The 20,536-nt window shown below is 61.5% G+C and overlaps 1 protein-coding gene across 2 annotated transcripts in view; it reads left to right on the top strand.

Moving 5' to 3' along the window:
• Positions 1-19,837, top strand: part of tekt1 (tektin 1) — a 52,765-nt gene extending 32,928 nt beyond the window's left edge. For both annotated transcript variants that reach the window (XM_059973711.1, XM_059973710.1), the window contains 2 exons: positions 11,604-11,800; positions 19,643-19,837. In XM_059973711.1, coding sequence (XP_059829694.1) covers positions 11,604-11,800; positions 19,643-19,802 — 357 coding nt within the window. In that variant the 3' untranslated portion in view covers positions 19,803-19,837. The remainder of the gene's footprint in view (positions 1-11,603; positions 11,801-19,642) is intronic.
• The last annotated feature ends 699 nt before the right edge of the window (positions 19,838-20,536 follow it).

Raw genomic sequence — 20,536 nt, 5'->3', positions numbered from 1 at the left:
TCCGTCCCCGTGACACCGTCCCACCGTGTCTCTCTCCCCGTGACACCGTCCCACCGTGTCTCTCTCCCCGTGACACCGTCCCACCGTGTCCCCGTGACACCGTCCCACCGTGTCTCCGTCCCCCTGTGACACCGTCCCACCGTGTCTCCGTCCCCGTGACACCGTCCCACCGTGTCTCTCTCCCCGTGACACCGTCCCACCGTGTCTCCGTCCCCGTGACACCGTCCCACCGTGTCTCCGCCCCCCCGTGACACCGTCCCACCGTGTCTCTCTCCCCGTGACACCGTCCCACCGTGTCTCCACCCCCTGTGACACCGTCCCACCGTGTCTCCGTCCCCGTGACACCGTCCCACCGTGTCTCTCTCCCCGTGACACCGTCCCACCGTGTCTCTCTCCCCGTGACACCGTCCCACCGTGTCCCCGTGACACCGTCCCACCGTGTCCCCGTGACACCGTCCCACCGTGTCCCCGTGACACCGTCCCACCGTGTCTCCGTCCCCCCCCCGTGACAGCGTCCCACCGTGTCTCTCTCCCTGTGACAGCGTCCCACCGTGTCTCCCCCCCGTGACAACGTCCCACCGTGTCTCCGTCCCCCCGTGACACCGTCCCACCGTGTCTCCCCCCGTGACACCGTCCCACCGTGTCTCCCCCCCGTGACACGGTCCCACCGTGTCTCCCCCCCCCGTGACACTGTCCCACCGTGTCTCCACCCCCCGTGACACCGTCCCACCGTGTCTCCCCCCCGTGACACCGTCCCACCGTGTCTCCGCCCCCGTGTCACCGTCCCACCGTGTCTCCGCCCCCGTGACACCGTCCCACCGTCTCTCCGACCCCGTGACACCGTCCCACCGTGTCTCCGACCCCGTGACACCGTCCCACCGTGTCTCCGTCCCCGTGACACCGTCCCACCGTGTCTCCGTCCCCGTGACACCGTCCCACCGTGTCCCCGTCCCCGTGACACCGTCCCACCGTGTCTCCGTCCCCGTGACACCGTCCCACCGTGTCTCCCCCCCGTGACACCGTCCCACCGTGTCTCCGTCCCCCGTGACACCGTCCCACCGTGTCTCCGCCCCCGTGACACCGTCCCACCGTGTCTCCCCTCCCCGTGACACCGTCCCACCGTGTCTCCACCCCCCCGTGACACCGTCCCACCGTGTCTCTCTCCCCGTGACACCGTCCCACCGTGTCTCTCTCCCCGTGACACCGTCCCACCGTGTCTCCGTCCCCGTGACACCGTCCCACCGTGTCTCCGTCCCCCGTTACACAGTCCCACCGTGTCTCCGCCCCCCCGTGACACCGTCCCACCGTGTCTCCGTCCCCGTGACACCGTCCCACCGTGTCTCCGTCCCCGTGACACCGTCCCACCGTGTCTCCCCCCCCGTGACACCGTCCCTCCGTGTCTCCCCCCCCGTGACACCGACCCACCGTGTCTTTGCCCCCGTGACACCGTCCCACCGTGTCTCCACCCCCCCGTGACACCGTCCCACCGTGTCTCCGCCCCCGTGACACCGTCCCACCGTGTCTCCACCCCCCGTGACACCGTCCCACCGTGTCTCCGTCCCCTGTGACACCGTCCCACCGTGTCTCCCCCCCGTGACACCGTCCCACCGTGTCTCTCTCCCCGTGACACCGTCCCACCGTGTCTCCGTCCCCGTGACACCGTCCCACCGTGTCTCCGTCCCCGTGACACCGTCCCACCGTGTCTCCGTCCCCGTGACACCGTCCCACCGTGTCTCTCTCCCCGTGACACCGTCCCACCGTGTCTCTCTCCCCGTGACACCGTCCCACCGTGTCTCCGTCCCCGTGACACCATCCCACCGTGTCTCCGTCCCCCGTGACACCGTCCCACCGTGTCTCCGCCCCCCGTGACACCGTCCCACCGTGTCTCCGTCCCCGTTACACCGTCCCACCGTGTCTCCGCCCCCGTGACACCGTCCCACCGTGTCTCCCCCCCCGTGACACCGTCCCTCCGTGTCTCCCCCCCCGTGACACCGTCCCACCGTGTCTCCGCCCCCGTGACACCGTCCCACCGTGTCTCCGCCCCCGTGACACCGTCCCACCGTGTCTCCACCCCCCGTGACACCGTCCCACCGTGTCTCCGTCCCCCGTGACACCGTCCCACCGTGTCTCCCCCCCGTGACACGGTCCCACCGTGTCTCCCCCCCCCGTGACACTGTCCCACCGTGTCTCCACCCCCCGTGACACCGTCCCACCGTGTCTCCCCCCCGTGACACCGTCCCACCGTGTCTCCGCCCCCGTGTCACCGTCCCACCGTGTCTCCGCCCCCGTGACACCGTCCCACCGTCTCTCCGACCCCGTGACACCGTCCCACCGTGTCTCCGACCCCGTGACACCGTCCCACCGTGTCTCCGTCCCCGTGACACCGTCCCACCGTGTCTCCGTCCCCGTGACACCGTCCCACCGTGTCCCCGTCCCCGTGACACCGTCCCACCGTGTCTCCGTCCCCGTGACACCGTCCCACCGTGTCTCCCCCCCGTGACACCGTCCCACCGTGTCTCCGTCCCCCGTGACACCGTCCCACCGTGTCTCCGCCCCCGTGACACCGTCCCACCGTGTCTCCCCTCCCCGTGACACCGTCCCACCGTGTCTCCACCCCCCCGTGACACCGTCCCACCGTGTCTCCGTCCCCGTGACACCGTCCCACCGTGTCTCCGTCCCCCGTGACACCGTCCCACCGTGTCTCCGTCCCCCGTGACACCGTCCCACCGTGTCTCCACCCCCCGTGACACCGTCCCACCGTGTCTCCACCCCCCGTGACACCGTCCCACCGTGTCTCCACCCCCCGTGACACCGTGTCTCCGTGTCTCCGTCCCCCCCTGTGACACCGTCCCACCGTGTCTCCGTCCCCCCCTGTGACACCGTCCCACCGTGTCTCCGTCCCCCCCTGTGACACCGTCCCACCGTGTCTCCGTCCCCCCCGGTGACACCGTCCCACCGTGTCTCTCTCCCCGTGACACCGTCCCACCGTGTCTCCGTCCCCGTGACACCGTCCCACCGTGTCTCCGTCCCCGTGACACCGTCCCACCGTGTCTCTCTCCCCGTGACACCGTCCCACCGTGTCTCTCTCCCCGTGACACCGTCCCACCGTGTCTCCGTCCCCGTGACACCGTCCCACCGTGTCTCCGTCCCCCGTGACACCGTCCCACCGTGTCTCCGCCCCCCCGTGACACCGTCCCACCGTGTCTCCGTCCCCGTGACACCGTCCCACCGTGTCTCCGCCCCCGTGACACCGTCCCACCGTGTCTCCCCCCCCGTGACACCGTCCCACCGTGTCTCCGCCCCCGTGACACCGTCCCACCGTGTCTCCACCCCCCCGTGACACCGTCCCACCGTGTCTCCGCCCCCGTGACACCGTCCCACCGTGTCTCCACCCCCCGTGACACCGTCCCACCGTGTCTCCGTCCCCTGTGACACCGTCCCACCGTGTCTCCCCCCGTGACACCGTCCCACCGTGTCTCCGTCCCCTGTGACACCGTCCCACCGTGTCTCCCCCCCGTGACACCGTCCCACCGTGTCTCCGTCCCCTGTGACAACGTCCCACCGTGTCTCCACCCCCCGTGACACCGTCCCACCGTGTCTCCGTCCCCGTGACACCGTCCCACCGTGTCTCCGTCCCCGTGACACCGTCCCACCGTGTCTCCGCCCCCGTGACACCGTCCCACCGTGTCTCCCCCCCCCGTGTCACCGTCCCACCGTGTCTCCGTCCCCGTGATACCGTCCCACCGTGTCTCTCTCCCCGTGACACCGTCCCACCGTGTCTCTCTCCCCGTGACACCGTCCCACCGTGTCTCTCTCCCCGTGACACCGTCCCACCGTGTCCCCGTGACACCGTCCCACCGTGTCTCCGTCCCCCTGTGACACCGTCCCACCGTGTCTCCGTCCCCGTGACACCGTCCCACCGTGTCTCTCTCCCCGTGACACCGTCCCACCGTGTCTCCGTCCCCGTGACACCGTCCCACCGTGTCTCCGCCCCCCCGTGACACCGTCCCACCGTGTCTCTCTCCCCGTGACACCGTCCCACCGTGTCTCCACCCCCTGTGACACCGTCCCACCGTGTCTCCGTCCCCGTGACACCGTCCCACCGTGTCTCTCTCCCCGTGACACCGTCCCACCGTGTCTCTCTCCCCGTGACACCGTCCCACCGTGTCCCCGTGACACCGTCCCACCGTGTCCCCGTGACACCGTCCCACCGTGTCCCCGTGACACCGTCCCACCATGTCTCTGTCCCCCGTGACACCGTCCCACCGTGTCTCCGTCCCCCCCCCGTGACAGCGTCCCACCGTGTCTCTCTCCCTGTGACACCGTCCCACCGTGCCTCCCCCCCGTGACAACGTCCCACCGTGTCTCCGTCCCCCCGTGACACCGTCCCACCGTGTCTCCCCCCGTGACACCGTCCCACCGTGTCTCCCCCCCGTGACACCGTCCCACCGTGTCTCCCCCCCCGTGACACCGTCCCACCGTGTCTCCACCCCCCGTGACACCGTCCCACCGTGTCTCCCCCCCGTGACACCGTCCCACCGTGTCTCCGCCCCCGTGTCACCGTCCCACCGTGTCTCCGCCCCCGTGTCACCGTCCCACCGTGTCTCCGCCCCCGTGACACCGTCCCACCGTCTCTCCGACCCCGTGACACCGTCCCACCATGTCTCCGACCCCGTGACACCGTCCCACCGTGTCTCCGTCCCCGTGACACCGTCCCACCGTGTCTCCGTCCCCGTGACACCGTCCAACCGTGTCCCCGTCCCCGTGACACCGTCCCACCGTGTCTCCGTCCCCGTGACACCGTCCCACCGTGTCTCCGTCCCCGTGACACCGTCCCACCGTGTCTCCGTCCCCCGTGACACCGTCCCACCGTGTCTCCACCCCCCGTGACACCGTCCCACCGTGTCTCCACCCCCCGTGACACCGTCCCACCATGTCTCCACCCCCCGTGACACCGTGTCTCCGTGTCTCCGTCCCCCCCTGTGACACCGTCCCACCGTGTCTCCGTCCCCCCCTGTGACACCGTCCCACCGTGTCTCCGTCCCCCCCTGTGACACCGTCCCACCGTGTCTCCGTCCCCCCCGGTGACACCGTCCCACCGTGTCTCCAACCCCCGTGACACCGTCCCACCGTGTCTCCGTCCCCGTGACACCGTCCCACCGTGTCTCCGTCCCCCGTGACACCGTCCCACCGTGTCTCCGCCCCCGTGACACCGTCCCACCGTGTCTCCCCCCCCCGTGACACCGTCCCACCGTGTCTCCACCCCCCCGTGACACCGTCCCACCGTGTCTCCGTCCCCGTGACACCGTCCCACCGTGTCTCCGTCCCCCGTGACACCGTCCCACCGTGTCTCCTCCCCCCGTGACACCGTCCCACCGTGTCTCCACCCCCCGTGACACCGTCCCACCGTGTCTCCACCCCCCGTGACACCGTGTCTCCGTGTCTCCGTCCCCCCCTGTGACACCGTCCCACCGTGTCTCCGTCCCCCCCTGTGACACCGTCCCACCGTGTCTCTGTCCCCCACTGTGACACCGTCCCACCGTGTCTCCGTCCCCCCCGGTGACACCGTCCCACCGTGTCTCCAACCCCCGTGACACCGTCCCACCGTGTCTCTCTCCCCGTGACACCGTCCCACCGTGTCTCCGTCCCCGTGACACCGTCCCACCGTGTCTCCGTCCCCGTGACACCGTCCCACCGTGTCTCTCTCCCCGTGACACCGTCCCACCGTGTCTCTCTCCCCGTGACACCGTCCCACCGTGTCTCCGTCCCCGTGACACCGTCCCACCGTGTCTCCGTCCCCCGTGACACCGTCCCACCGTGTCTCCGCCCCCCCGTGACACCGTCCCACCGTGTCTCCGTCCCCGTGACACCGTCCCACCGTGTCTCCGCCCCCGTGACACCGTCCCACCGTGTCTCCCCCCCGTGACACCGTCCCTCCGTGTCTCCCCCCCCGTGACACCGTCCCACCGTGTCTCCGCCCCCGTGACACCGTCCCACCGTGTCTCCACCCCCCCGTGACACCGTCCCACCGTGTCTCCGCCCCCGTGACACCGTCCCACCGTGTCTCCACCCCCCGTGACACCGTCCCACCGTGTCTCCGTGCCCTGTGACACCGTCCCACCGTGTCTCCCCCCCGTGACACCGTCCCACCGTGTCTCCGTCCCCTGTGACACCGTCCCACCGTGTCTCCCCCCCGAGACACCGTCCCACCGTGTCTCCGTCCCCTGTGACAACGTCCCACCGTGTCTCCACCCCCCGTGACACCGTCCCACCGTGTCTCCGTCCCCGTGACACCGTCCCACCGTGTCTCCGTCCCCGTGACACCGTCCCACCGTGTCTCCGCCCCCGTGACACCGTCCCACCGTGTCTCCCCCCCCCCCCGTGTCACCGTCCCACCGTGTCTCCGTCCCCGTGATACCGTCCCACCGTGTCTCTCTCCCCGTGACACCGTCCCACCGTGTCTCTCTCCCCGTGACACCGTCCCACCGTGTCCCCGTGACACCGTCCCACCGTGTCTCCGTCCCCCTGTGACACCGTCCCACCGTGTCTCCGTCCCCGTGACACCGTCCCACCGTGTCTCTCTCCCCGTGACACCGTCCCACCGTGTCTCTCTCCCCGTGACACCGTCCCACCGTGTCTCTCTCCCCGTGACACCGTCCCACCGTGTCTCCACCCCCTGTGACACCGTCCCACCGTGTCTCCGTCCCCGTGACACCGTCCCACCGTGTCTCTCTCCCCGTGACACCGTCCCACCGTGTCTCTCTCCCCGTGACACCGTCCCACCGTGTCCCCGTGACACCGTCCCACCGTGTCCCCGTGACACCGTCCCACCATGTCTCTGTCCCCCGTGACACCGTCCCACCGTGTCTCCGTCCCCCCCCCGTGACAGCGTCCCACCGTGTCTCTCTCCCTGTGACACCGTCCCACCGTGTCTCCCCCCCGTGACAACGTCCCACCGTGTCTCCGTCCCCCCCGTGACACCGTCCCACCGTCTCTCCGACCCCGTGACACCGTCCCACCGTCTCTCCGACCCCGTGACACCGTCCCACCGTGTCTCCGACCCCGTGACACCGTCCCACCGTGTCTCCGTCCCCGTGACACCGTCCCACCGTGTCTCCGTCCCCGTGACACCGTCCAACCGTGTCCCTGTCCCCGTGACACCGTCCCACCGTGTCTCCGTCCCCGTGACACCGTCCCACCGTGTCTCCGTCCCCGTGACACCGTCCCACCGTGTCTCCGTCCCACGTGACACCGTCCCACCGTGTCTCCACCCCCCGTGACACCGTCCCACCGTGTCTCCACCCCCCGTGACACCGTCCCACCGTGTCTCCACCCCCCGTGACACCGTGTCTCCGTGTCTCCGTCCCCCCCTGTGACACCGTCCCACCGTGTCTCCGTCCCCCCCTGTGACACCGTCCCACCGTGTCTCCGTCCCCCCCTGTGACACCGTCCCACCGTGTCTCCGTCTCCCCCGGTGACACCGTCCCACCGTGTCTCCAACCCCCGTGACACCGTCCCACCGTGTCTCCGTCCCCGTGACACCGTCCCACCGTGTCTCCCCCCCCGTGACACCGTCCCACTGTGTCTCCGTCCCCCGTGACACCGTCCCACCTTGTCTCCGCCCCCGTGACACCGTCCCACCGTGTCACCCCCCCCGTGACACCGTCCCACCGTGTCTCCACCCCCCCGTGACACCGTCCCACCGTGTCTCCGTCCCCGTGACACCGTCCCACCGTGTCTCCGTCCCCGTGACACCGTCCCACCGTGTCTCCGTCCCCCGTGACACCGTCCCACCGTGTCTCCTCCCCCCGTGACACCGTCCCACCGTGTCTCCACCCCCCGTGACACCGTCCCACCGTGTCTCCACCCCCCGTGACACCGTCCCACCGTGTCTCCACCCCCCGTGACACCGTGTCTCCGTGTCTCCGTCCCCCCCTGTGACACCGTCCCACCGTGTCTCCGTCCCCCCCTGTGACACCGTCCCACCGTGTCTCTCTCCCCGTGACACCGTCCCACCGTGTCTCCGTCCCCGTGACACCGTCCCACCGTGTCTCCGTCCCCGTGACACCGTCCCACCGTGTCTCTCTCCCCGTGACACCGTCCCACCGTGTCTCCGTCCCCGTGACACCGTCCCACCGTGTCTCCGTCCCCGTGACACCGTCCCACCGTGTCTCCGTCCCCCGTGACACCGTCCCACCGTGTCTCCGCCCCCCCGTGACACCGTCCCACCGTGTCTCCGTCCCCGTGACACCGTCCCACCGTGTCTCCGCCCCCGTGACACCGTCCCACCGTGTCTCCCCCCCGTGACACCGTCCCTCCGTGTCTCCCCCCCCGTGACACCGTCCCACCGTGTCTCCGCCCCGTGACACCGTCCCACCGTGTCTCCACCCCCCCGTGACACCGTCCCACCGTGTCTCCGCCCCCGTGACACCGTCCCACCGTGTCTCCACCCCCCGTGACACCGTCCCACCGTGTCTCCGTCCCCTGTGACACCGTCCCACCGTGTCTCCCCCCCGTGACACCGTCCCACCGTGTCTCCGTCCCCTGTGACACCGTCCCACCGTGTCTCCCCCCCGTGACACCGTCCCACCGTGTCTCCGTCCCCTGTGACAACGTCCCACCGTGTCTCCACCCCCCGTGACACCGTCCCACCGTGTCTCCGTCCCCGTGACACCGTCCCACCGTGTCTCCGTCCCCGTGACACCGTCCCACCGTGTCTCCGCCCCCGTGACACCGTCCCACCGTGTCTCACCCCCCCCCGTGTCACCGTCCCACCGTGTCTCCGTCCCCGTGATACCGTCCCACCGTGTCTCTCTCCCCGTGACACCGTCCCACCGTGTCTCTCTCCCCGTGACACCGTCCCACCGTGTCCCCGTGACACCGTCCCACCGTGTCTCCGTCCCCCTGTGACACCGTCCCACCGTGTCTCCGTCCCCGTGACACCGTCCCACCGTGTCTCTCTCCCCGTGACACCGTCCCACCGTGTCTCCGTCCCCGTGACACCGTCCCACCGTGTCTCCGCCCCCCCGTGACACCGTCCCACCGTGTCTCTCTCCCCGTGACACCGTCCCACCGTGTCTCCACCCCCTGTGACACCGTCCCACCGTGTCTCCGTCCCCGTGACACCGTCCCACCGTGTCTCTCTCCCCGTGACACCGTCCCACCGTGTCTCTCTCCCCGTGACACCGTCCCACCGTGTCCCCGTGACACCGTCCCACCGTGTCCCCGTGACACCGTCCCACCGTGTCCCCGTGACACCGTCCCACCGTGTCCCCGTGACACCGTCCCACCATGTCTCTGTCCCCCGTGACACCGTCCCACCGTGTCTCCGTCCCCCCCCCGTGACAGCGTCCCACCGTGTCTCTCTCCCTGTGACACCGTCCCACCGTGTCTCCCCCCCGTGACAACGTCCCACCGTGTCTCCGTCCCCCCGTGACACCGTCCCACCGTGTCTCCCCCCGTGACACCGTCCCACCGTGTCTCCCCCCGTGACACCGTCCCACCGTGTCTCCCCCCCCCGTGACACCGTCCCACCGTGTCTCCACCCCCCGTGACACCGTCCCACCGTGTCTCCCCCCCGTGACACCGTCCCACCGTGTCTCCGCCCCCGTGTCACCGTCCCACCGTGTCTCCGCCCCCGTGACACCTTCCCACCGTGTCTCCGCCCCCGTGACACCGTCCCACCGTGTCTCCGTCCCCCGTGACACCGTCCCACCGTGTCTCCCCCCCCGTGACACCGTCCCACCGTGTCCCCGTGACACCGTCCCACCGTGTCCCCGTGACACCGTCCCACCGTGTCCCCGTGACACCGTCCCACCATGTCTCTGTCCCCCGTGACACCGTCCCACCGTGTCTCCGTCCCCCCCCCGTGACAGCGTCCCACCGTGTCTCTCTCCCTGTGACACCGTCCCACCGTGTCTCCCCCCCGTGACAACGTCCCACCGTGTCTCCGTCCCCCCGTGACACCGTCCCACCGTGTCTCCCCCCGTGACACCGTCCCACCGTGTCTCCCCCCGTGACACCGTCCCACCGTGTCTCCCCCCCCCGTGACACCGTCCCACCGTGTCTCCACCCCCCGTGACACCGTCCCACCGTGTCTCCCCCCCGTGACACCGTCCCACCGTGTCTCCGCCCCCGTGTCACCGTCCCACCGTGTCTCCGCCCCCGTGACACCTTCCCACCGTGTCTCCGCCCCCGTGACACCGTCCCACCGTGTCTCCGTCCCCCGTGACACCGTCCCACCGTGTCTCCCCCCCCGTGACACCGTCCCACCGTGTCTCCGTCCCCGTGACACCGTCCCACCGTGTCTCCGCCCCCGTGACACCGTCCCACCGTGTCTCCCCCCCCCGTGTCACCGTCCCACCGTGTCTCCGTCCCCGTGACACCGTCCCACCGTGTCTCCGTCCCCGTGACACCGTCCCACCGTGTCTCCGTCCCCGTGACACCGTCCCACCGTGTCTCCGTCCCCGTGACACCGTCCCACCGTGTCTCCGCCCCCGTGTCACCGTCCCACCGTGTCTCCGCCCCCGTGACACCGTCCCACCGTGTCTCTGTCCCCGTGACACCGTCCCACCGTGTCTCCGTCCCCGTGACACCGTCCCACCGTGTCTCCGTCCCCCGTGACACCGTCCCACCGTGTCTCCGTCCCCCGTGACACCGTCCCACCGTGTCTCCGCCCCGTGTCACCGTCCCACCGTGTCTCCGCCCCCGTGACACCGTCCCACCGTGTCTCCGTCCCCGTGACACCGTCCCACCGTGTCTCCGTCCCCGTGACACCGTCCCACCGTGTCTCCGTCCCCGTGACACCGTCCCACCGTGTCTCCGCCCCCGTGTCACCGTCCCACCGTGTCTCCGCCCCCGTAACACCGTCCCACCGTGTCTCCACTGGCTCCATACCCAAGATGAAACCATCCCCTAACCCCAACTCCATATTCCTTCTCCTTGCACCTCAATGCCTCCGTGTCGACCACTTCCCTCAAGATGGCGGCCTCTACCATTAAGCATGCTCACCGCCACTTGCCCTCGTCGCGTTTACATTGAAACAGTGAGAGGTGTCATCTGAATTACCAACTCATAATCCAAGTGCGTGCTGGGGGCAGCCTCCAAACATGCCCACAGTGCTCATCAGAACAACCCACAGCAGCAAAAACCAGCCCCGTCTGGTACAGATACTAAACACTGACCTGGCCAGAGAACCTCTCTACACAGTCAATGGCTGCTGCCACTCGTTCACTGTGTGCAGCCCTCCCCACCGTCCAGACCTGCTCTCGCCACAGTGACCACTGGGGAGGAGGTCCCACACCAACAGTTATTGCTCTACAAACTGACAGAGTGGATAACTTCACTCCTCTCCACTCTGAACCGAACTACAGCCTCACCCGCAAGGATTCTACAACTCGTGTTATTTATTCATTTGAACTATTTGCCTTCTTTTGCGTGTTGGTTGTAATTCAGTCTTTATTTGTTTTTCATAAGTTCTATCGTTTTGCTTTTCATTCCTGCAAATGCCTGCAGGAAAATGAATCTCAGAGGTGTAGATGTATTTTGATAATGAATTTACTCTGGTATTCTGGCCATTCTCACCACGTCTCCGCCCTCCTCAGGTCATGGGTGAGATCTCTTCTCAGGAGAAGAACATCGAGCTGCTGAGGAAGACCATCATGGACAAGGAGGGCCCCCTGCAGGTGGCCCAGACCCGCCTGGAAACCAGGACCAAAAGGCCCAACGTGGAGCTCGTGCGAGACCCGGCCCAGCACCGCCTCGTCAGTGAGGTGCAGGAGATCACGAGCAATGTGGAGCGGTGAGTCGGGGCACCCGGACCGGGGTCTGCTGCAGGTAGAGAGTGGGGAACCTTTGGCCACCCCAGAATCAGCGGGGTTGTGAAATGTAAAACGTGGGAGCAGTGAGGTAATGTTGCAGCTCCATTAAATTTGCTCAGAACACACTAGAGTGTGTTAAAGTGGACAATGCTGCCTGGATTAGAGAGGGTGCAGAGGAAATTGACCAGGATGCTGCCTGGATTAGAGAGGGTGCAGAGGAGATTGACCAGGATGATGCCTGGATTAGAGAGGGTGCAGAGGAGATTCACCGGGATGCTGCCTGGATGAGAGAGGGAGCAGAGAAGATTGACCAGATGCTGCCTGGATTAGAGAGGGTGCAGAGAAGATTGACCAGATGCTGCCTGGATGAGAGAGGGTACAGAGGAGATTGACCAGGATGCTGCCTTGATTAGAGAGGGTGCAGAGGAGATTGACCAGGATGCTGTCTGGATTAGAGAGGGTACAGAGGAGATTGACCAGGATGCTGCCTGGATTAGAGAGGGTACAGAGGAGATTGACCAGGATGCTGCCTTGATTAGAGAGGGTGCAGAGGAGATTGAGCAGGATGCTGCCTGGATTAGAGAGGGTGCGGAGGAGATTGACCGGGATGCTGCCTGGATTAGAGAGGGTGCAGACGGGATGTACCAGGATGCTGCCTGGATTAGAGAGGGTGCAGAGGAGATTCACCAGGATGCTGCCTGGATTAGAGGGGGTGCAGAGGAGATTGACCAGGATGCTGCCTGGATTAGAGAGGGTGCAGAGGAGATTGACCAAGATGCTGCCTGGATTAGAGAGGGTGCAGAGGAGATTGAGCAGGATGCTGCCTGGATTAGAGGGGGTGCAGAGGAGATTGACCAGGATGCTGCCTGGATTAGAGAGGGTACATTGACCAGGATGCTGCCTGGATTAGAGAGGGTGCAGAGGAGATTGACTGGGATGCTGCCTGGATTAGAGAGGGTACAGAGGAGATTGACCAGGATGCTGCCTGGATTAGAGAGGGTGCGGAGGAGATTGTCCAGGACGCTGCCTGGATTAGAGAGGTTGCAGAGGAGATTGACCAGGATGCTGCCTGGATTAGAGAGGGTGCAGAGGAAATTGACCAGGATGATGCCTGGATTAGAGAGGGTGCAGAGGAGATTCACCGGGATGCTGCCTGGATGAGAGAGGGTGCAGAGGAGATTCACCGGGATGCTGCCTGGATTAGAGAGGGTGCAGACGAGATGTACCAGGATGCTGCCTGGATTAGAGAGGGTGCAGAGGAGATTCACCAGGATGCTGCCTTGATTAGAGAGGGTGCAGAGGAGATTTACCAGGATGCTGCCTGGATTAGAGAGGGAGCAGAGAAGATTGACCAGATGCTGCCTGGATGAGAGAGGGTACAGAGGAGATTGACCAGGATGCTGCCTTGATTAGAGAGGGTGCAGAGGAGATTGACCAGGATGCTGTCTGGATTAGAGAGGGTACAGAGGAGATTGACCAGGATGCTGCCTGGATTAGAGAGGGTACAGAGGAGATTGACCAGGATGCTGCCTTGATTAGAGAGGGTGCAGAGGAGATTGAGCAGGATGCTGCCTGGATTAGAGAGGGTGCGGAGGAGATTGACCGGGATGCTGCCTGGATTAGAGAGGGTGCAGACGGGATGTACCAGGATGCTGCCTGGATTAGAGAGGGTGCAGAGGAGATTCACCAGGATGCTGCCTGGATTAGAGGGGGTGCAGAGGAGATTGACCAGGATGCTGCCTGGATTAGAGAGGGTGCAGAGGAGATTGACCAAGATGCTGCCTGGATTAGAGAGGGTGCAGAGGAGATTGACCAGGATGCTGCCTTGATTAGAGAGGGTGCAGAGGAGATTTACCAGGATGCTGCCTGGATTAGAGAGGGTGCAGAAGAGATTGACCAGGATGCTGCCTTGATTAGAGAGGGTGCGGAGGAGATTGACCGGGATGCTGCCTGGATTAGAGAGGGTGCAGAGGAGATTGACCAGGATGCTGCCTGGGTTAGAGAGGGTGCAGAGGAGATTCACCAGGATGCTGCCTGGATTAGAGAGGCTGCAGAGGAGATTGACCAGGATGCTGCCTGGATTAGAGAGGGTACAGAGGAGATTGACCAGGATGCTGCCTTGATTAGAGAGGGTGCAGAGGAGATTGACCAGGATGCTGCCTGGATTAGAGAGGGTGCAGACGGGATGTACCAGGATGCTGCCTGGATTAGAGAGGGTGCAGAGGAGATTCACCAGGATGCTGCCTGGATTAGAGGGGGTGCAGAGGAGATTGACCAGGATGCTGCCTGGATTAGAGAGGGTGCAGAGGAGATTGACCAAGATGCTGCCTGGATTAGAGAGGGTGCAGAGGAGATTGAGCAGGATGCTGCCTGGATTAGAGAGGGTGCAGAGGAGATTGACCAGGATGATGCCTGGATTAGAGAGGATGCAGAGGAGATTCACCGGGATGCTGCCTGGATGAGAGAGGGTACAGAGGAGATTGACCAGGATGCTGCCTTGATTAGAGAGGGTGCAGAGGAGATTGACCAGGATGCTGCCTGGATTAGAGAGGGTACAGAGGAGATTGACCAGGATGCTGCCTTGATTAGAGAGGGTGCAGAGGAGATTGACCAGGATGCTGCCTGGATTAGAGAGGGTGCGGAGGAGATTGACCGGGATGCTGCCTGGATTAGAGAGGGTGCAGACGAGATGTACCAGGATGCTGCCTGGATTAGAGAGGGTGCAGAGGAGATTGACCAGGATGCTGCTTGGATTAGAGAGGGTGCAGAGAAGATTGACCAGGATGATGCCTGGATTAGAGAGGGTGCAGAGGAGATTCACCGGGATGCTGCCTGGATGAGAGAGGGTGCAGAGGAGATTCACCGGGATGCTGCCTGGATTAGAGAGGGTGCAGACGAGATGTACCAGGATGCTGCCTGGATTAGAGAGGGTGCAGAGGAGATTCACCAGGATGCTGCCTTGATTAGAGAGGGTGCAGAGGAGATTTACCAGGATGCTGCCTGGATTAGAGAGGGTGCAGAAGAGATTGACCAGGATGCTGCCTTGATTAGAGAGGGTGCGGAGGAGATTGACCGGGATGCTGCCTGGATTAGAGAGGGTGCAGAGGAGATTGACCAGGATGCTGCCTGGGTTAGAGAGGGTGCAGAGGAGATTCACCAGGATGCTGCCTGGATTAGAGAGGCTGCAGAGGAGATTGACCAGGATGCTGCCTGGATTAGAGAGGGTGCAGAGGAGATTGACCAGGATGCTGCCTGGATTAGAGAGGGTACATTGACCAGGATGCTGCCTGGATTAGAGAGGGTGCAGAGGAGATTGACCAGGATTAGAGAGGGTGCAGTGGAGATTGACCGGGATGCTGCCTGGATTAGAGAGGGTACAGAGGAGATTGACCAGGATGCTGCCTGGATTAGAGAGGGTGCGGAGGAGATTGTCCAGGACGCTGCCTGGATTAGAGAGGGTGCAGAGGAGATTGACCAGGATGCTGCCTGGATTAGAGAGGGTGCGGAGGAGATTGTCCAGGACGCTGCCTGGATTAGAGAGGGTGCGGAGGAGATTGTCCAGGACGCTGCCTGGATTAGAGAGGTTGCAGAGGAGATTTACCAGGATGCTGCCTGGATTAGAGAGGGTGCAGAGGAGATTCACCGGGACGCTGCCTGGATTAGAGATGGTGCAGAGGAGATTGACCAGGATGCTGCCTGGTTTAGAGAGGATGCAGAGGAGATTGACCAGGATGCTGCCTGGATTAGAGAGGGTGCGGAGGAGATTGTCCAGGACGCTGCCTGGATTAGAGAGGGTGCGGAGGAGATTGTCCAGGACGCTGCCTGGGTTAGAGAGGTTGCAGAGGAGATTTACCAGGATGCTGCCTGGATTAGAGAGGGTGCAGAGGAGATTCACCGGGACGCTGCCTGGATTAGAGATGGTGCAGAGGAGATTGACCAGGATGCTGCCTGGTTTAGAGAGGATGCAGAGGAGATTGACCAGGATGCTGCCTGGATTAGAGAGCATGTCTTATGAGGAAAGGTTGAGTGAGACAGGACTTTTCTCTCTGGAGTGAAGGAGGATGAGAGGTGACTTGACAGAGGTGTACACAAATATAAGAGACACGGAGTGGACAGCCGGAGACTTTTCCCAGGGTGGAAATGCTAGTACGAGGGGGCATAATTTTAAGGTGTTTGGAGGAGGATGGCTTTTACACAGAGAGTGGTGGGTGTGAGGAACAGGTGTGGTAGTAGTGGCAGATACATCAGGGACTTATGTAGGCACATGGATGTAAGGAAAATGGAGAGCTATGTGGGAAGGAAGGGTTAGAATGATCTTTCAGTAGGTTAAAGGGTCAGCACAACATCGTGGGCTGAAAGGCCTGTATTGTGCTGTTCTGTTCTAAAGAGGTGGAAGATAAATATTTAAAAGATCAGGTACACGTGTGCTTTGGGGGATCTGGAACACGTGTGCTTTGGGGGAATCTGGAACACGTGTGCTTTGGGGGATCTGGAACACGTGTGCTTTGGGGGAATCTGGAACACGTGTGCTTTGGGGGATCTGGTACACGTGTGCTTTGGGGGTTCTGGTACACGTGTGCTTTGGGGGATCTGGAACACGTGTTTTTTGGGGGATCTGGAACACGTGTGCTTTGGGGGAATCTGGAACACGTGTGCTTTGGGGGATCTGGTACACGTGTGCTTTGGGGGTTCTGGTACACGTGTGCTTTGGGGGATCTGGAACACGTGTGCTTTGGGGGTTCTGGTACACGTGTGCTTTGGGGGATCTGGAACACGTGTGCTTTGGGGGATCTGGTACACGTGTGCTTTGGGGGATCTGGAACACGTGTGCTTTGGGGGAATCTGGAACACGTGTGCTTTGGGGGAATCTGGAACACGTGTGCTTTGGGGGATCTGGTACACGTGTGCTTTGGGGAATCTGGTACACATGTGCTTTGGGGAATCTGGTACACGTGTGCTTTGGGGGATCTGGTACACGTGTGCTTTGGGGAATCTGGTACACGTGTGCTTTGGGGAATCTGGTACACGTGTGCTTTGGGGGAATCTGGAACACGTGTGCTTTGGGGGAATCTGGAACACGTGTGCTTTGGGGGATCTGGTACACGTGTGCTTTGGGGGATCTGGAACACGTGTGCTTTGGGGGAATCTGGAACACGTGTGCTTTGGGGGAATCTGGAACACGTGTGCTTTGGGGGATCTGGTACACGTGTGCTTTGGGGGTTCTGGTACACGTGTGCTTTGGGGGAATCTGGAACACGTGTGCTTTGGGGGAATCTGGAACGTGTGCTTTGGGGGATCTGGAACACGTGTGCTTTGGGGGTTCTGGTACACGTGTGCTTTGGGGAATCTGGAACACGTGTGCTTTGGGGGATCTGGTACACGTGTGCTTTGGGGAATCTGGTACACATGTGCTTTGGAGTTCTGATCCACATGGAGTTGGGGTCAGCGGTGATCTGCCACGGTCATACTGGACAATGGGATAGGCTTGAGGGCCTAATACTATTTCTGTCTCTCCCCCTCCATAATTTTGCCCACCTCTATCAGGTGCCCCCCTCACCCCCAGCAGAGAAAACAACCCAGGCTCAGTCACAAACACAAGAGAGTCTGCAGATGCTGGAAATCCAAGTAACACATACAAAATGCTGGAGGAACCCAGCAGGCCAGGCAGCTTCTATAGAGAAGATTAAACAGTCGATGTTTTGGCCTGATGAAGGGTCTCAGCACTAAACGTCAACTGTTTACTCTTCTCCACAGACGCTGCCTGGCCTGCTGAGTTCCTCCAGCATTTTGTATGTTGCTTGGATTGCTAGTATCTGCAGATTTTCTCGTTTGTAAATGTTGGAGGTCAGGCAGCATCCATGGAAATGAAAATACAACTGACATTTCAGGCCAAGGCAGAGACTTCTGATGAAGGGTCTCAGCCCAAAACGTCGACTGTTTATTCCCCTCCACAGATGCTGCCTGACCTGCTGAGTTCCACCAGCATTTTGTGTGCTGTCCAGCTGAATAGTCTTTCTTCACAACTGAAATGCCCCATCTTGCTGAACTCCCGGTGCCTTACTCACCACTACTTTACCTCTCGTAGAGTTGTTGGGCACTCTGTTCCTCACCATTCTCTGTCAATGTCCTACCCTCAATAGACCTCCCAAACTGCATCGCCTGTATCCACCTTGCTTTGCTCTGCCCTTTTCCCAGTTGATGAATATCACCCTGTGGGATAAAACTGTTCTCATTATCAATAACACCAATTCTCATGTCGTCTGCAGACTCCTGATTTGAGTCAATAATCTGTACTTGGTCATATTGAGTACAAGAGTTGGGATGTCAATGTGTGCAATTCTGGTCACTCAGCAATAGGGAGGATATTAATAACCTGGAGATCGACAAGGATGTTGTGTTGTAAGGAGAGACTGCACAGGGTGGGGCCTTTTCCTTGGAGAGTTAGAGGCTGATGGGTAATCTGACTGAGGTTTATAAACCATGGGGCATGTCGGTAGGGTAAATGGTCACAATCTTTTTCCCAGGGTAGAGAATCTGAAACCAGACACATTAGAACGGAGAAAGGTACAGATCTCTCAGCCCACCATATTGTCCTGATCTCCTAACCTGCTCTAAAATCAATCTTCCCCTCCGCCCCACCTAACCCTCCGTTTTCCAATCATCCAAGTGTCTATTTAAGTCTCTTAAATGTCCTGAATGTATCTGCCTCTGTGACCACCCCTGACTGCGTATTCCATGCACCCACCGCTCTCTGGCATCCCCCCAGTCACAGAAACAGGCCCTTTGGCATTTAAACTGCCTACTCCCTATACTTCCCTCCAATCCACCCTGGGGAAGTATCATCTTACACCTCTATCAAGTCCCCCTCCGCTCCGAAGAGAAAAGCTCGAGCCTGATGAGATGTGCTCCAGGGATCCTGGTGAATCTCCTCTGTGGGGGTTCCCAGTCTGGGGTCTGCAGATGGTGGGGGTCCATGGCATAAAAAACCTGTTCTAAAGCTTCCACATTTTCCTACGAAGTGACCAGAACTAAACATAATATTCCAAGAGTGATCCAACCAGGGTTTTATGGAGCTGTAACGTTACCTTATGACTCTTGAACTCAATCCCCTGACGAACGAAGGCCGACACACCACACATCTTCTTGACCTCCTTGTCAAGTTGTGCTGCAACTTTGAGGGATCTATGGACGTGAACCCCAAGGTCCCTGTGTTCCTGCACATTGTTAACAATCCTGCCATTAACCCTGTACTCTGCCTCCAAGTTCAACCTTCCAATGTCAATCACTTCACACTTTTCTGGAGTGAACTCCATCTGTCACTTCTCAGCCCAGCTCTGCATCCTATCAATGTCCCATTGTAACGTATGACAAACTTCTACACCAACCTTCGCGTCATTTACATACTAAACAACCCTTGCATTAACAAGTCAATGTAATGATTTGTATGAACAGAATGCAAGACAAGCTTTTCGCTGTATAAGGCATGAGGAGAATAGGCCATTTGGGCCATCGAGTCTGCTCTGCTTTTCCATCATGGCTGATTTATTACCCCGCTCAGCCCCACTCTCCTGCCTTCTCCCTGTAATCTTTGACACCCTGACTGATCACGAACCTAGTAATCTCTGCTTTAAATATACCCAGTGACTTGACCTCCACAACTGCTGGTGGCAATGAATTCCACAGATTCAGACCCGCACAATCTGACGCCATGTGATTTCAATAACCTGTGCGGGGCTAAGGGGAGGAGGGTCCTGCTTTAACGTACGGAGGCTTTGTCTGGGGGTAACGTTGCTAACAATGCAGTAAACACGTGTTGTGATCAGGTTGCGGACGACGCTGGCACACGCGGAGGCTGAACTGCGGGGACTGCGTCGCAATCAGTTGGCCCTGGAAGAAGAAATTGAAGTCAAGAGTAACTCCCTTTACATCGATGATGTTCAGTGCATGAACCTCAGGAACTCCATTTCCGTCAATTATTTCTAGAGCAGCGCCCCGCCCCGCCCCGCCCCGCGGAGATACGACACTGTGTACAAACAGAACTATAACACCAACATCAGCACCTTTATTTTATGCCTTTGTCAGTTTCTTTCGCATTTCCCGAGGTACCTGAACCTTGCCATCAACAACGCCTTTTCTAATAAACTATTTGAGAATTATTTGTTGTCTTATCGGCAGGTTTAATTACATTTCGTTATTGAGGGATTAGAAATTTGCTTTTTCTTTATCATAAACGCACAGTGAAACACGTTGCTTCGGTCAACAATCACAGTCGAGGATGTGCTGGGGGCGTTTCTGGCGCCAACGAGGCAAGCCCACAACTTGCTGATTCTAACTGTATGTCTTTGGACTGTAGGAGAGAAACCAGAGTACGTACAAACTCCTTTCAGACAGTAGCAGGAATTGAACTCCAATCACTGGCCCTGTAAGGCGTTTGTTGGCACGTTGCTACCATGTTTGGAAACTGCTAAAGATGGTGGGAATGTCCAGGATGTGAGCCTAACCCAATACTGGGATCAATGCCAGTTTGTCAAAGACAGTGGAGAAAGAAAGTATCCTCGTCTCCCCAGTGCTCAGAGTGCCCTCCTTCACTGCCCCACTCACACCCACAGACACTCACACTCATCCACACTCACCCCTCCTTCACTGCCCCACTCACTCATCCACACTCACCCCTCCTTCACTGCCCCACTCACACCCAGACACTCACACTCATCCAC

Source organism: Hypanus sabinus, chromosome 6, assembly GCF_030144855.1.
Source record: "Hypanus sabinus isolate sHypSab1 chromosome 6, sHypSab1.hap1, whole genome shotgun sequence".
In the NCBI taxonomy this organism is placed as follows: Eukaryota; Metazoa; Chordata; class Chondrichthyes; order Myliobatiformes; family Dasyatidae; genus Hypanus; species Hypanus sabinus.
Note: the sequence above shows the minus strand (reverse complement) of the source record. Positions and strands in the feature narration are given on the sequence as shown.